The sequence below is a fragment of the Drosophila miranda genome (assembly GCF_003369915.1).
Source record: "Drosophila miranda strain MSH22 chromosome Y unlocalized genomic scaffold, D.miranda_PacBio2.1 Contig_Y1_pilon, whole genome shotgun sequence".
Classification (NCBI taxonomy): domain Eukaryota; kingdom Metazoa; phylum Arthropoda; class Insecta; order Diptera; family Drosophilidae; genus Drosophila; species Drosophila miranda.
In genome coordinates, this window is record NW_022881603.1 from 22282701 (window position 1) to 22297400 (window position 14700).

Sequence of the window (14700 nt, forward strand, 5' to 3'; positions counted from 1 at the left end):
CAAATGCGCCATGGCCCTCTCCTTCTGGTCTGCTTGCTCCTCTTGGGGGCGCTGCAGCGTTGGAGGAGAGGATCTTGAGCGCTCCTCCACTGCTTCCGCCAGCTGGTTTGGCGATCGCGCCAGAGCATTTTTCCGGCGAAAGGGATTCTCCTCATCCCAGGCGAATGAGCTTGTCAGTGGAGTGCTGCAAGCCGCAGCTTGTTCCCGCTGATCGCTCATCTCCGATCTGGCCGTTGATCTGGCAACTCCGGTTGCTGTGGCCGCGCCCTCTATTGGCCAGACGCTGTCGTTTTCCCGCACTTAGCTCCGTGCCTTTAGTCAGCTGTTCTTCCGTCGTTATCCAACACCACTTGCGGTGTGCTTGGCCAATTTTGCCCAAAAACAAAAAGAAGGCAGCAACCAACAAGTGGCGCCAAGAATCACAGCGAAGAAGAGTAGGAAAACAGGCACTTACCTGCTGTTCCTTCCCCCCCCTTCGGCCTAGGGCTCGACGGCGTCCCACTGGGATTTCGGCCAGTACTATTGGCCAGGTGGCTGCTTCTCTGCTTGCGGACTTGCGATCCGCGCAGGTAAGTAACGCAGCACTACTATGGCTCGCGCTAACAACTCTTTGCCTCTTTTCCAGGCTAACTTCCGACGTTTTCCACTGAATTATACGGAACGATTTAAAACACGACCGCACTCACTAGAATACACTGAGTCACACTCGACTGAGTCACACTCGACACTCGACTTGTATGTGTGTATGTGTCCGTGTGTGTGTAGTGAGGTGTATTTGCTCTTGTACATATTTGTGTCGATACTTCGCTTGCACGTGAAATTTTAATGAACGTTACTGTGTCAGTATTATGATTGTTGGAGTAGAGCTGTGTCCCGTCCGTTCTGGGAAATAAAAAAACCCCCCCATTTCTTGCCGATGAGACGGAAGCCGGAACAAGCACGTGCCCGGACGGGAGACGAACCATCACCTGCTCAGCCTTCCGTGAAGGTTTGGTAATATCCAATATGCTACAGTTAGTTTATTATTTGGCGCCCAACGTGGAGCCCGAGTTGTCGCAACTGACAACAAACCGGCAAGGCCCAAATGATTGTGAAAATTGTGGAATGTAGATGTGACCTTACATTCCCAACCAGTATAGGGACAGATGTGTCTTTCTAGTTGTCATTCTGTTTTGTTTGTTTTGGCTTTATCACTTTATGCTGGATCAGCGCAGTGGGTTATTAAACTATTGCCACCGTTGTAAGTGACCAAGCGGGCTCCTAGGATGCAGGCCGGAATGATGAGTACATATAACACCGGTACCACCCCGATGCATCGAGCTTATTACTATTCGTTTCGTTCTTTCTTTCTTTATTCGTTTGTCTTCCTTTCCTTCCTGTTCCTTCTGGCCAATGCTGGAGGAATGCTCCTTTTTTTTTCGGTTTGGATTATCCGATCAGGAACGGTGGGTGAAAGGCCTCAATTTGCCAGGAAGGAGTTGTGAATGGACTCATACTCATCGGGCTGGGTATCTGGTATCGTTGGATGGAAACGTGGTATAAAACTATTACCCACCGCGAAAGACCCGGACCGCCTATAGCTACGAGTTGTGGGTTATTATTAATTTCTTTATGCATGTAGTTGAGTAAATGTAGTACATGGGAAACATCATACCCATACACACACATAGATATACCCTATTATTCCCTGCCCTAGGGTAAGGAAAAAAAGGGAGCCCCGTGAGCGCGAGCCAAGGCCAGACGCAATAATCATTCAACCCCAGGGCGAGCTTAGCTATAGCGACATCCTCCGTATGGTCACCAGGCGCCAGGATGGCAAGCTTCAGGAGGTAGGGGATAATGTTAACAGAATCCGGAGGACGGCAAAGGGCGAGCTGCTGCTCGAGCTCAACGGCGCGAGCAAAAGCAACACAGCTAAGCTCAAGGAGGATATCAGCGCGGCACTGGGACTGCAGACGGGCATCAGGGCGGTGTCAGAAGAACTCTGCGTGGAGGTCAGGGATCTCGACAGCCTGGTCGAGAAGGAGGACATCGCAGCAGCGATAGCTGCATCGATAGACGCCCCCAGCGTGGACACCAGCGCCATTAAAAGTCTGAGGCCATCGTTCGCTGGTACGCAACTGGCAGTTGTGTGCCTGCCGCCCGTGCAGGCAAGAGCCCTGCTCATGGTGGGGAAACTTAAAGTCGGATGGACAAGCTGTAGGATCCGGGAGCGGACAGCTCAACGACGATGCTACAGGTGTCTGGAGTTTGGGCATCTAGCAATCAGGTGCAAGAGCGCGGTGGATCGCACCGGATGCTGCCTCAGATGCGGCGTGAACGGGCACAAGGCGGCAACCTGTCAAAGCGATCCGCGGTGTTTCATCTGCACCGCTAACAACAGCAATGAGACGAACCATTATGCGGTTAGCAGGAGATGTCCAGCAGCCAGGAGCGTGCCCAGCTTGCCGGCCCAATAATGAAGGTTATGCAGCTCAACCTCAACCACTGCGCTGCGGCTCAAGACCTGCTGAGCCAATCCATAAGAGAATTGGCAATTGACCTCGCCATCCTCAGCGAGCCATATCAAACTAGGGAGTCCCCTGGGTTCATCTTGGATGCCACCAAAAAGGCCGCGATATGGCTATGCGGGGCCACGCCATTGCAGCTTTCCCTCTCAAGCGCTGCTGCTGGGTTTGTGCGCGCCAAGGTCGGAGGTGTGTAGATATACAGCGTCTACCTTGCCCCAAGCCTGACGCTCTCCGAGTTCGCAGGTACTCTAGACAACCTAGCGGCTGATGCTAGAGGACGTCACCCAATAGCCATTGGAGGGGACTTCAACGCGTGGGCTGAGGAGTGGGGAAGCGTGGCGACGAATGCGAGAGGTAGAGCTCTGCTGGAGATCATTGCGCCCCTGGACATCGCGCTCCTCAACGAGGGAAACCAGCATACCTTCTCCAGAGCAGGAACAGGATCGGTCATCGACCTTACATTTGTCAGCAGCTCACTTTTTAATTCATCGGACTGGAGCATCAGCAACATCTACACAGGGAGCGACCACAGGGCAATTATATGGGACACAGGCCAACAGACGTGTAGCGTAGAGACAGCTGCGCCCAGATGGAGATGCTATCGCGCCGAAACGCTCAATACGGCCCTGTTCATGGAGCTTATGTCCAACCTCATGGCGAATGGAAATGCTGAATGCATGGCCAACCATGTCATGAAGCATCTGGAGGCAGCATGCAATGCCACCATGGCGCAGAGGAAGCACTACGGTCGCCACCACCAAGCTGTGTTCTGGTGGAACGAGGGCATTGCCGCGCTACGCCGGGAATGCAACCAAGCTCGACGCCGCTACCAGCGCTCGCGCGGAAGCACTGCCTTTCCGCAATGGCAATCCACGTTTAGGGACTGCAGAAGGGCCCTCAAGGCGGCCATTAGGGATAGCAAGCGCCAGTGCTTTCTCAAGCTATGCGACTCTGCGGAGCAGGACCCATGGGGAAGGGCGTACAAGTTGGTGACGAACAAACTTTGCGCCAAGAGGCAGGCCCCCCCATCGGACCCCGACACGACAAGATCTATCGTGGAGGAACTCTTTCCGCACAGGGCTGACCACATCGGGGATGTCCGTTGCCTCACACTGCAACCGCACAGTCAGGCACACATCGAGGAGGTGTCACTCGAGGAAGTCGAAAGCGCAGCCAGGAGCATCAGCCCGAACAAGGCTCCTGGGCCGGACTCTATCCCGAACAGAGCCCTCTCCACGCGTCCGGACATCTTTGCGAAGCTGCTAAATCAGTGCCTTCGGGAAGGAGTGAGGTGGAAAATACAGAAGCTAGTGCTTATTCCCAAGCCAGGCAAGCCGCCGGGGACTGCGTCGTCGTATAGGCCTATCTGCCTGATCGACACCGCGGGTAAACTGCTTGAGAAGTTGGTCTGCGCGCGACTGGAACGCTCCATCGCGGAGGCTGGCGACCTCTCACCGCACCAATACGGCTTTCGCAAGGCCCGATCCACGATAGACGCCGTTCGTAAGGTGGTGGACATTGCCTCCGGTGCAATTACCGGCACTCGGTGGAAAGGCGGCGGGAAAGAGTACTGCCTAGTAGTCACCCTAGACATTAAGAACGCGTTCAACACGGCGAGGTGGAGCTGCATCCTAAGGGCGCTGGAGAGTTTCGACACACCCAGGTACCTGCAGCGGATGGTACAAAGCTACTTTGAGAGAAGGCTGCTTTTGTACGACACGCAGGCTGGCACGGAGGAATACGAGGTATCGGCAGGCGTCCCGCAGAGTTCAGTGCTTGGCCCCACTCTGTGGAACGCAATGTATGACGGCATCTTGCGACTCAGCCTCCCCCACGGAGTACACATGGTGGGTTTTGCAGACGATGTGGCTGTCCTAGTGGTGGCAAAAGACCTGTCCGTCGTGGAAACGACCTGCAACCAAACGATAGCGCGCATTCAACAGTGGCTGAACCTGGTCGGGCTCGAACTCGCACCCCACAAAACAGAGGCAGTGCTGGTATCCAGCCGGAAGAAAGTCGAGACGGCCAACATCTCAGTGGCAGGTACCCTGGTTGCGTCTAAGCGCGCTATCAAATACCTTGGTGTCCTGGTGGACACACGTCTCTGCTTTCGGGAGCACTTGGCCTACATGGGCACGAAGGCGGCGACCACCAACGGTGCGCTCTCGAGGCTAATGCTGAACACCCGAGGACCAAAGCAATGGCGGCGACAACTGCTAACGAGTGTCACGAGATCGGTGATGCTATATGCGGCGCCAATCTGGGCAAAGGCCCTTCGAACAGCGAGCTACGCACGGGGTCTGGCAGCCACGCACCGCCTCTCTTCGATTCGGATCACCAGTACCTTCCGAACGGTCTCGGACGAGGCAGCACACGTGATCGCGGGCATAGCACCCCTGGTTTTCCTGGCGGATGAACGGTCCACATACTACCAGGAAACACATGGCAGAGGAATGGACGCGGCGGCGAAAAGGCAGGTACGCATGGCGTGCAAACAGGAGAGTCTCAGAAGGTGGCAACAGCGCTGGGACACGACCACTAAGGGGCGTTGGACCCACCAGCTTATCCCGTCCATCGACGCGTGGGTAAGCAGGAAGCACGGGCAGGTCAACTTTTACCTGACTCAGCTCCTCAGTGGTCACGGCTGCTTCCGAAGCTACCTTCATCGCTTCGGGCACGCGGACTCCGCAGAATGCTCTTGGTGCGGGCACTACGTGGAGGAGGATGCCGAGCATGCGATATTTTCGTGTGGCAGGTTCGCAGCGCAGCGCCAGCGGCTAGAAGAAGCGCTGTGTGGAGCCGTAGTCAAGCAGAGCTTGGTGCCGTGCATGCTCCTGTCCCCGGAAAACTGGGAGGTGACGAGCTGCTTCGCGGCGACCATTATGAGGGAACTGCGCGCTGTTGAGCACCAGACAAGAGTCCAGTTAGTCTAAACGAAGCCTGCACATGTGTGAAGCATTGCTTCACGGCCGTACCACACATGTTGGGCTTGCATAGCCTAACCTTTAATATAGTTTGCTTTAAGTATAAAATAAGTTGTAAATACAAGCAATTAAATGGAATTTAAAAAAAAAAAAAATAAAAAAAAAAGCCCTATTATTCCCTTTGACTTAAGCATGGTCCTAGCAGATTGTTTTTTTTGTTTGATACTGTATTTTTTTTTTTTTTTTTTTTATTAATTTCTTAAATTTTATTTATCTATTTAATTACTTTATTATTATATTTTATATTTTATATTATGCCCGTATTTGGCAGTTGCGAGAATTTAGCAGACGAAGAATTACAAGAAAGTGTTTGCTTGATCTGCCAGGCTCAGGTGGAATATTTGGCTCAGCTCCTTACCACGTCTTGTGGTCACACTTTCCATAGGGCCTGTTTTGGCGCACAAGTGGGTTCTAAGAAGGTTTGTCCTGTCTGCAAAACGTCTTTTCAGTCATCGACGTTGAATTTATTAGACGAAACTGCTGGGGATACCGTCGGAACCTTATTGGTACCAAAAATGCCTGATACAAGGAGTAAAGCCCATGTGGGGGCTCCACAGGGAGCTTCGACGTCTGCTTCGGCCAATCAGCCGCAAACTAGGGAAGCTGGTCCGCCAGTGGTGGTAGATCCGCCGCCTAGTAACGAGCTTCAGCGAATGATAGCCGAAGCCATGGCTGAAGCCTCGTTGACACAAACCGAGATGCTAAGCAATGCGATCGCTAATGGTTTTCAAGGTATTCTCAGCTCTCTCATGGGCCAATTGGCAAATACAGCGGATGTTCCTTCGAGGGATAACCAAGCTGGAGAAGGATCGGCACGACGGCCGACACCTTTGCCCGGGTTTCAGGGTTTCGAAACAGCCAGCAGGAATTCCCCCATGAGTGTGGATATTCGACCAGAGCGTGTTAGTCAAATTTTAGTCAATTGGAAGCTTAGGTTCTCTGGGCGGACTGGAATTTCCGTCGACGATTTCATTTATCGGGTAGAAGCGCTCACGATCCAAACATTGGACGGGAATTTCGAGTTGCTTTCGAGATACGTGAGCAATCTCTTTGAGGGAAGTGCCAGTGACTGGTATTGGCGCTACCATAAGAGTGTTAGGACGGTCGTTTGGGCCGACCTTAAATCTTCATTGTTAGTACGATTCAAGGATGCGAGGACAGACGTCAACATTCGAGCTGCAAGGAAGCAGAAGGAGAACGAATCATTTGATGAGTTCTACGAAGCGATTGTCCGACTGGCAGATACCCTGACAACGCCCTTGTCAGAAGGTTCCCTGATGGAGTCACTCCGATCCAATTTATTGCCGGAGATACAGCATGAACTGCTATATGAAAAGATCTTTAGCATTGCACAGTTAAGACACTTGGTGAAGACTCGGGAACTGTTCATGCAAACTGTTGGTAAAGATCCGGTGGCTAGACCACGACCAGCACCAAGACGGTTGGTTCACGCGGTAGAAAGCCCAGGGCAAGAGGAGTCAGACGAAAGTGATGGGGAGATAGCAGCGTTCAACTTAGTCTGTTGGAACTGCCGTGGTAATGGTCATCGCTACCAGGATTGCGTAGCAGAGCGAGTAGTTTTTTGCTATGGGTGTGGCCAGCCTGACACTTACAAGCCGTCGTGCCAAAAATGCCAAGCAACAAAAAACACCCAAGTGCGTGCACCCTTGAAAAGGGCACGCAGACCATCAGCGTCCAAAGCGACGAACACCGAGTAGCGATAGAAGCTGCTACGCAATTCCCAATCCCAATAGTAAACAATAATTTTACCATAGTTAATAAGAAAATAACACAGGAAGAAAAAGAGGATAGGGAGTCTAAACGGAAGGCACGAGCTAAAGTACGTCGGGAAGAATTTGTCAGAAATCTAAGGTTAGAGAAAAAAGCTCTGGTATCGTCGATAATATCAGAAGATCTCAGGCCATATGCAGAGGTCACATTATTAGACAGAAAGCTTGTTGGATTAATGGATACAGGGGCATCTATTAGTTGCATTGGTGGAGATTTGGCCAGCGAGCTGCTTGAAAGCCAATTTCAATTTAAGCCCATGACATCCACAGTTCGGACAGCGGGTGGGCAGTCTCAGAGAGTGGTGGGGAAGCTTAAAGCGGAAGTGGGCTATAAAGGTGTTACCAGGTCTGTTACCCTATACATCGTTCCAACCCTAACGCAGCCTCTGTATCTGGGCATTAACTTTTGGACCGAATTTGGCTTATTGCCAGCCGATTTGTATCCACAAGGAAGTGCTAATGACACGATGAACCATTGCGATGAGGTGTGGAAGCCAGAAAACCAACGTCCTTTATCGGAGGTGCAACGAGAACAACTGAATAAAACCATTCAGTGTCTTCCGTCCTTCGCGGATAATGGTTTAGGAAAAACCACGTTGTTGTCCCATGTAATAGATGTAGGGGAGGCAAAGCTGGGAGTCCCCAGCTATCGAGAAATTAATGTATGAGGAGTTGGATCGCATGTTAGCGCTAGGGGTCATCGAAGAATCCAACAGTGCGTCCGGAAGCCGGAGAAGGTTCGTCTTTGTATAGACAGCCGCAAGGTGAACGAGGTGACTCGGAAGGACGCGTATCCCATGCCGCTCATAGATGGGATCTTAAGCCGGTTACCAAAGGCAGAATACATAACTAGCCTCGACCTGAAAGATGCCTACTGGCAAATACCGCTAGAAGAAGGTTCTAGGGATAAAACAGCATTCACAGTGCCTGGACGGCCGCTTTACCAGTTTAAAGTTATGCCGTTTGGGCTTACCAATGCGCCGTCTACTATGTCCAAACTTATGGACCGCATTATTCCAGCCAATCTTCGAAACGAAGTGTTTATATACTTGGATGACCTGCTTATAGTGTCAGACACCTTTGAAAGGCATCTGAGTGTGTTAAAAGTATTAGCAGAGAAGCTGTCTGCAGCGGGGCTTACAATTAATATACAGAAGAGCAAGTTCTGTGTGCCTGAGGTCCGCTATCTGGGGCATGTAGTGGGTCACGGTATTATAGGCATGGACTTGGACAAAATAGAGGCCATTAAGGAATATCCTGCTCCGAAGTCGGTGAAACAGTTGCGTCGATTCTTGGGTATGACGGGATGATACCACAAATTTATAAAGAATTTTGCGGCTATTGCGGCGCCTCTGACGGACGCCCTGAAGCAGAAACGCCAGTTCATTTGGTCCGAAGAAGCAGAAGCTGCATTCACAGCTCTGAAGAACTCAATGTGTGAAGCTCCCGTCTTACACACACCGAATTTTGAAAAGCCTTTCTTTATCCACTGCGACGCTAGTCACTCAGGAGTAGGAGGGGTACTGACGCAGATAAACGAAGAGGGCGATGAAGTACCAATTGCGTTTATGTCACGAAAATTGAATAAGTGCCAACGTGCTTACTCGGTGACGGAAAAGGAATGCTTAGCTGCCATTCTGAGCATCAAGAAATTTCGCGCTTATGTAGAGGGACATCAATTTACGGTGATAACCGACCATGCCTCCTTGAAGTGGCTGATGTCCCAATCAGATCTGAGTAGCAGACTGGCCAGATGGGCTTTGAAACTTCAGGGGTATTCCTTTAATATTAGCCACCGAAAAGGGTCTCGAAACATCGTTCCAGACGCCTTGTCTCGGGTCTTTTCCCCAGATTTGTCAGAGATCGAACCAGAAGAAAGGATCGATTTGGAGTCGGAGCACTTTAGTTCGACGGATTACGTTTCCCTTAGCGAGTAGTCAGGCTTAGATGCCAGATGTAAAGGTGGTAGGCAGGCATATATATCGTCGCACCGAGCACGCAACAGGCGAAAGGGTAGCGGATGAACTCTGTTGGAAAATTTGGATTCCCAAGGGGCTCATAGATTCGGTCCTGAAAATGGCCCACGAGCACGCCCTATCTGCACACGGAGGCATAAATAAAACGCTCGAAAAGGTTCGGCGCTACTATTATTGGCCGACGTTGTTAAAAGATGTCAAAGAGTTCATAAACCGGTGTGAAATTTGTAAGTGTACTAAGCATCCAAATAGACCTTTAAGACCGCCACTAGCAAAAACGGGGGAAACAGAACGGTTCTTCCAGAAGCTCTACGTAGATTTTCTGGGACCGTATCCTAGAAGTCGTAGTGGGAATGTCGGGATATTTGTGGTGTTAGATCATTTTTCCAAATTTCCGTTTATTAAACCCGTAAGAAAATTTACCGCCGACGCCATCGTACCATACATTGAGGAACAATTATTTCACTGCTTTGGAGTGCCGGAAAAGCTAGTCTCGGACAACGGCGTCCAATTTAAGTCCCATGTATTCAACTCCTTGCTTCAGAAGTATGGCATAGAGCACGCTTACACCGCCGTTTACGCTCCGCAGGCTAACGCGGCCGAGCGAGTTAACAGATCTATCTTGGCAGCAATCAAAGCCTACATAAATACTGACCAAGGTAACTGGGATGAGCAGCTCAGCAGTGTAGCATGTGCGTTAAGATCGGCTGTGCACAGTGCCGTAAAGGCGAGTCCATACCAGTTGGCGTTTGGGCAACAGATGATCACGAATGGTACCACGTATCAGTTGTTGAGGCAGCTAGAGATGTTAGAAGATCGTTGGGTGCATTTTTCTAGGGACGACTCATTTGACCTGATGCGTGGCACGGCAAAGGAGGCAATGAGGGCTCAGCACGAACGAAATGAAAAGACGTATAACCTTCGAAGTAAGGAGGTATCATTCAGAGTGGGACAGGAGGTTAACCGTCGAAATTTCCAGCAAAGTAATTTCGTGAAAGGATTTAATGCCAAGTTGGCTCCCGTTTTTGTGAAGTCCCGGGTAAGGCGACCGTTGGGTCAAGCCTATTACGAGCTAGAGGATCTGCAAGGACGTCTGATCGGCAAATTCCATGCCAAAGATATCAAACAGTAGCACCATGGTTAAAAATCGCTCTAAGTGGGAATCACCCTTTTGGTCCTTCTTCCCCAAAGTGTGATTTTGGTAGGGGGGATTTGAAGTGGTTTGAAAGAGTAACGTATAAAAAAAAGGTATAAATACTGGGATCCACAAAAGGGAACATTTGGAAAAGTACCAAGAAGGGATATTGGTCTCCCTATGTTACTCAACTTTGCCGCCTCAATTCAAGTTAAAAGGTAAACGAAGGAGAGCGGTTTTTATACCCGATACTCAAAATGAGTATTGGGGTATATTAGATTTGTGGTAAAAGTGGATGTGTGTAACGTCCAGAAGGAATCGTTTCCGACCCCATAAAGTATATATATTCTTGATCAGCATCAATAGCCGAGTCGATTGAGCCATGTCTGTCTGTCCGTCTGTCCGTCCGTCCGTCCGTCCGTCCGTCCGTCCGTCCGTCTGTCCGTCCGTCCGTCCGTCCCCTTCAGCGCCTAGTGCTCAAAGACTATAAGAGCTAGAGCAACGATGTTTTGGATCCAGATTTCCGTGATATGTCACGGCTAAAAAAATATTTCAAAACTTCGCCCCGCCCACTTCCGCCCCCACAAAGGACGAAAATCTGTGGCATCCACATTTTTAAAGATACGATAAAACCAAAAACGCAGAATCGGTGAGGATGACCATATCTTCTACAGTGCAAAATCTGAACCAGATCGTATAATGATTATAGCCAGAATCAAGAAAACAATTTCATTCTTTCTCGCTCTGTCTCTCTCTAACACACAGGTTTCATGGTCGGTTTTGTCAATTGCAAAATATGAGTTCCAGGATCTCAGAACCTATAAGAGCCAGAGCAACCAAATTTGGTATCCACACTCCTGTGATATCGGACCTTGACCGTTTCGTGTCCAAATTTCGCCACACCCCCTTCCGCCCCCGCAAAGGACGAAAATCTGGGGCATCCACAAATCTCAGAGACTATTAAAGCTAGAGTAACCAAATTTGGTATCCGCACTTCTGTTAGATCTCACTATAAAACGTATATCTCAGAATTTCGCCCCACCCCCTTCCGCCCCCACAAAAGACGAAAATCTGTTGCATCCACAATATTGCACATTCGAGAAAACTAAGAACGCAGAATCATAGATAATGACCATATCTATCAGATTGCTGAATCTGGATCAGATCGGATCATTTTTGTAGCCAAAAGCAAGACATCAATTTTCAGTGGCTACGCAGCGCCCGACGTCACGCTCAGACTGATTTTCTGTCTCTCTCGCACGCACTCTTTGTCGTGTGGTTCAATATTAGCGGCGTCTGCCGCAGGAGAGCCATACTGACTTAGTATCGGGTATAACTGTAGAGTTGCGGTGTCCGCAGCAACTCACAACGTTCCCCTCGTTTGAGTTGAAACTTGTAAAATAATTACGGCGTCAATTCGAAAATGGAGGATTCTCAAGTTTAACGCTGTACTGGGGGGTCACAGACTGTGCAGATCTAGCCTCGGTCTCTTGGAAGAAAAACTGTTGGCGAAGACAGACGTGCTATTTTTGTCCAGTCCAAGTATAAAGAAAAAAAAAGAGGAATAAAAACCGGGAAAAGATCTTAACAGCTGAATACAGCAAAAAGAAAGAAATATTGTGCGTTTATAAAGTAAAAGTGTGTTAAGTGCCAATCTCAATTGGTATGTATTTCAGCGTCGCTAATATACACCACATACACTCGTGGCGTAGGGTAGTGCTTTTTTTTTATTGTAGGAAATTAATTTTTCAGATTGGCGGTTAGTACCGGCTTAAACTTCGGGCAATCGTTTGGGTACCTGTCTGAACCCCAATACTAAAGCTCGCAACAACAATTTCCCTGATATTAGGGCCTCCGCCCGCGGCAAGGGACTTATGCTCCTCGCCCAACTACAGCTCCGTACCAAAAATTCCCAGCGCTAGGCCGAGCAGCATAAAGCGGGAGGCGTAAAAGATCGGCTCATCAGTCGCTTTGCGGGCGCGAGCCACTTATGTGTCACGGACCCGCGATATATTGGAGGCCGCCCAATTCTGCGGAAATTATTAAAGCTATGTAAACGGTCAGCCAATTGCTACCCGAAATATAGATCTGGGTCTCGACCTATTTTCGTTTCCCCATACGAAGTGCCGAGGAGTGCCCAGATGTGAAGCCGGCGGCAACGACTGTCGTTTTTTTTTTTTATATCCATCAGTGTAACCGCTGATTCCTATTTTTATGCTATAGTGTCATTAGTGTAATTAGCTTAGTAAATTTCTTTTGGTTGTGTTTTTAAATTCTGTTCGGAAGAAATAGCAAGTGGAATGTGTGACAGGGCGAAAGTGAACAACGGTTAAACGGCAGAGGAGAGCGTGAGTTTTTTTTTTGTAAAAGTATTTCTCCAGCTTTCGTTTTAGGAACGTTGCCGCAGTCCATGGAGGCGCTTTCATCGCTGTTTCAACGCATTTATTAAAACAAATCAAAGGAAGGCCGTAAGTGATCCCAAAACATAAAGATAAAATATTGGAGTTTGTTTGTTATGAGCAACTATTTATTGCATGACCGAAAAAAAAAAACTTCACGTAGTCAGGGGCTTCGTCGCTTAAGAGAGGCTGTGCGCTCTCCCTTATGCCCTGCTGGCAACCATAAGCGCTTACGCCGCGCATAAGAACCAGCCCTCTTAAGAACAAGGCACAAAAGGGAAGATGCGAGGCTGGTCGCTCTGACGTTCTTTTATGCTTTCTACTTGCGGTTGCTTTCGCTAATGCACTTGAATAACTGACCTGCCATAACGATCGCGGCGCACAGTTTTTACATTCCCTTTTGCATATTTATTTATTATTATTATCTATTTGCCCAACATAAAAGCTGGAGATATGTACCCTTTCCTTCTTTCAATTTGTAAGTTAAATTTCAATCTAAAGTGTATTATTAAGAGTTAATCATTTATTAGTTTACTAGTGCGATGCATGTGCTATTGCTCAATATGAAATATAGGATTTAACATGAATCGGGGCTAGAGTTCTATATGCGGGGACCATGCTGGGCAAAGGAGGGTAATGGGGTTGGATAGGAGGCTGTAAGAGCCTTCTTTATGGGATCACCGGATGAACCGGGAGCGGTGATCATGGTAGGGTGGGCATGAGTGGTCACAACAACACCGTGGCACGACTTGTATGTGTGTATGTGTCCGTGTGTGTGTAGTTAGGTGAATTTGCTCTTGTACATATTTGTGTCGATACTTCGCTTGCACGTGAAATTTTAATGAACGTTACTGTGTCAGTATTATGATTGTTGGAGTAGAGCTGTGTCCCGTCCGTTCTGGGAAATAAAAAAACCCCCCCATTTCTTGCCGATGAGACGGAAGCCGGAACAAGCACGTGCCCGGACGGGAGACGAACCATCACCTGCTCAGCCTTCCGTGAAGGTTTGGTAATATCCAATATGCTACACCCTAGCATGGCCTCACTGCTTGCATAGACAACCATGAGATTAATAACGCGACTGCGCAAGCGAACAGGAACAACGACCCGGGAGTTGTGACCCATTAGAATGGAAACACCACAATCACAACCAAAAACGAGGTGGAAAGTTGTGAGTTGCTGCGGACACCGCAACTCTACAGTTATACCCGATACTAAGTCAGTATGGCTCTCCTGCGGCAGACGCCGCTAATATTGAACCACACGACAAAGAGTGCGTGCGAGAGAGACAGAAAATCAGTCTGAGCGTGACGTCGGGCGCTGCGTAGCCACTGAAAATTGATTTCTTGCTTTTGGCTACAAAAATAATCCGATCTGATCCAGATTCAGCAATCTGATAGATATGGTCATTATCTCTGATTCTGCGCTTTTAGTTTTCTCGAATGTGCAATATTGTGGATGCAACAGATTTTCGTCTTTTGTGGGGGCGGAAGGAGGTAGGGCGAAATTCTGAGATATACGTTTTATAGTGAGATCTAACAGAAGTGCGGATACCAAATTTGGTTACTCTAGCTTTAATAGTCTCTGAGATTTGTGGATGCCCCAGATTTTCGTCCTTTGCGGGCGCGGAAGGGGGTGTGGCGAAATTTGGACACGAAACGGTCAAGGTCCGATATCACAGGAGTGTGGATACCAAATTTGGTTGCTCTGGCTCTTATAGGTTCTGAGATCCTTGAACTCATATTTTGCAATTGGCAAAACCGACCATGAAACCTGTGTGTTAGAGAGAGACAGAGCGAGAAAGAATGAAATTGTTTTCTTGATTCTGGCTATAATCATTATACGATCTGGATCAGATTTTGCACTGTAGAAGATATGGCCATTCTCACCGATTCTGCGTTTTTGG

At 49.0% G+C, this 14700-nt stretch overlaps 2 protein-coding genes and 1 long non-coding RNA gene across 5 annotated transcripts in view; 2 read left to right on the forward strand and 1 right to left on the reverse strand.

Moving 5' to 3' along the window:
• Positions 1-14700, reverse strand: part of LOC117190671 (protein Shroom-like) — an 86372-nt gene that overhangs the window by 47751 nt on the left and 23921 nt on the right. The window lies entirely within an intron of this gene.
• LOC117190674 lies at positions 1697-2996 on the forward strand. Its single transcript, XM_033395742.1, has 2 exons — positions 1697-2696; positions 2754-2996. Exon 1 carries the CDS (start codon positions 1794-1796, stop codon positions 2457-2459), a length of 666 nt encoding a protein of 221 aa, XP_033251633.1. The 5' UTR covers positions 1697-1793; the 3' UTR covers positions 2460-2696; positions 2754-2996.
• Positions 12240-13201, forward strand: LOC117190677. 2 transcript variants are annotated; one of them, XR_004473792.1, is made up of 3 exons: positions 12240-12454; positions 12777-12863; positions 12958-13201. It is a non-coding gene; the product is annotated as an uncharacterized LOC117190677 (long non-coding RNA). The 2 variants fall into 2 exon arrangements; XR_004473791.1 differs by lacking the exon at positions 12240-12454 and having other exon boundaries at positions 12473-12863.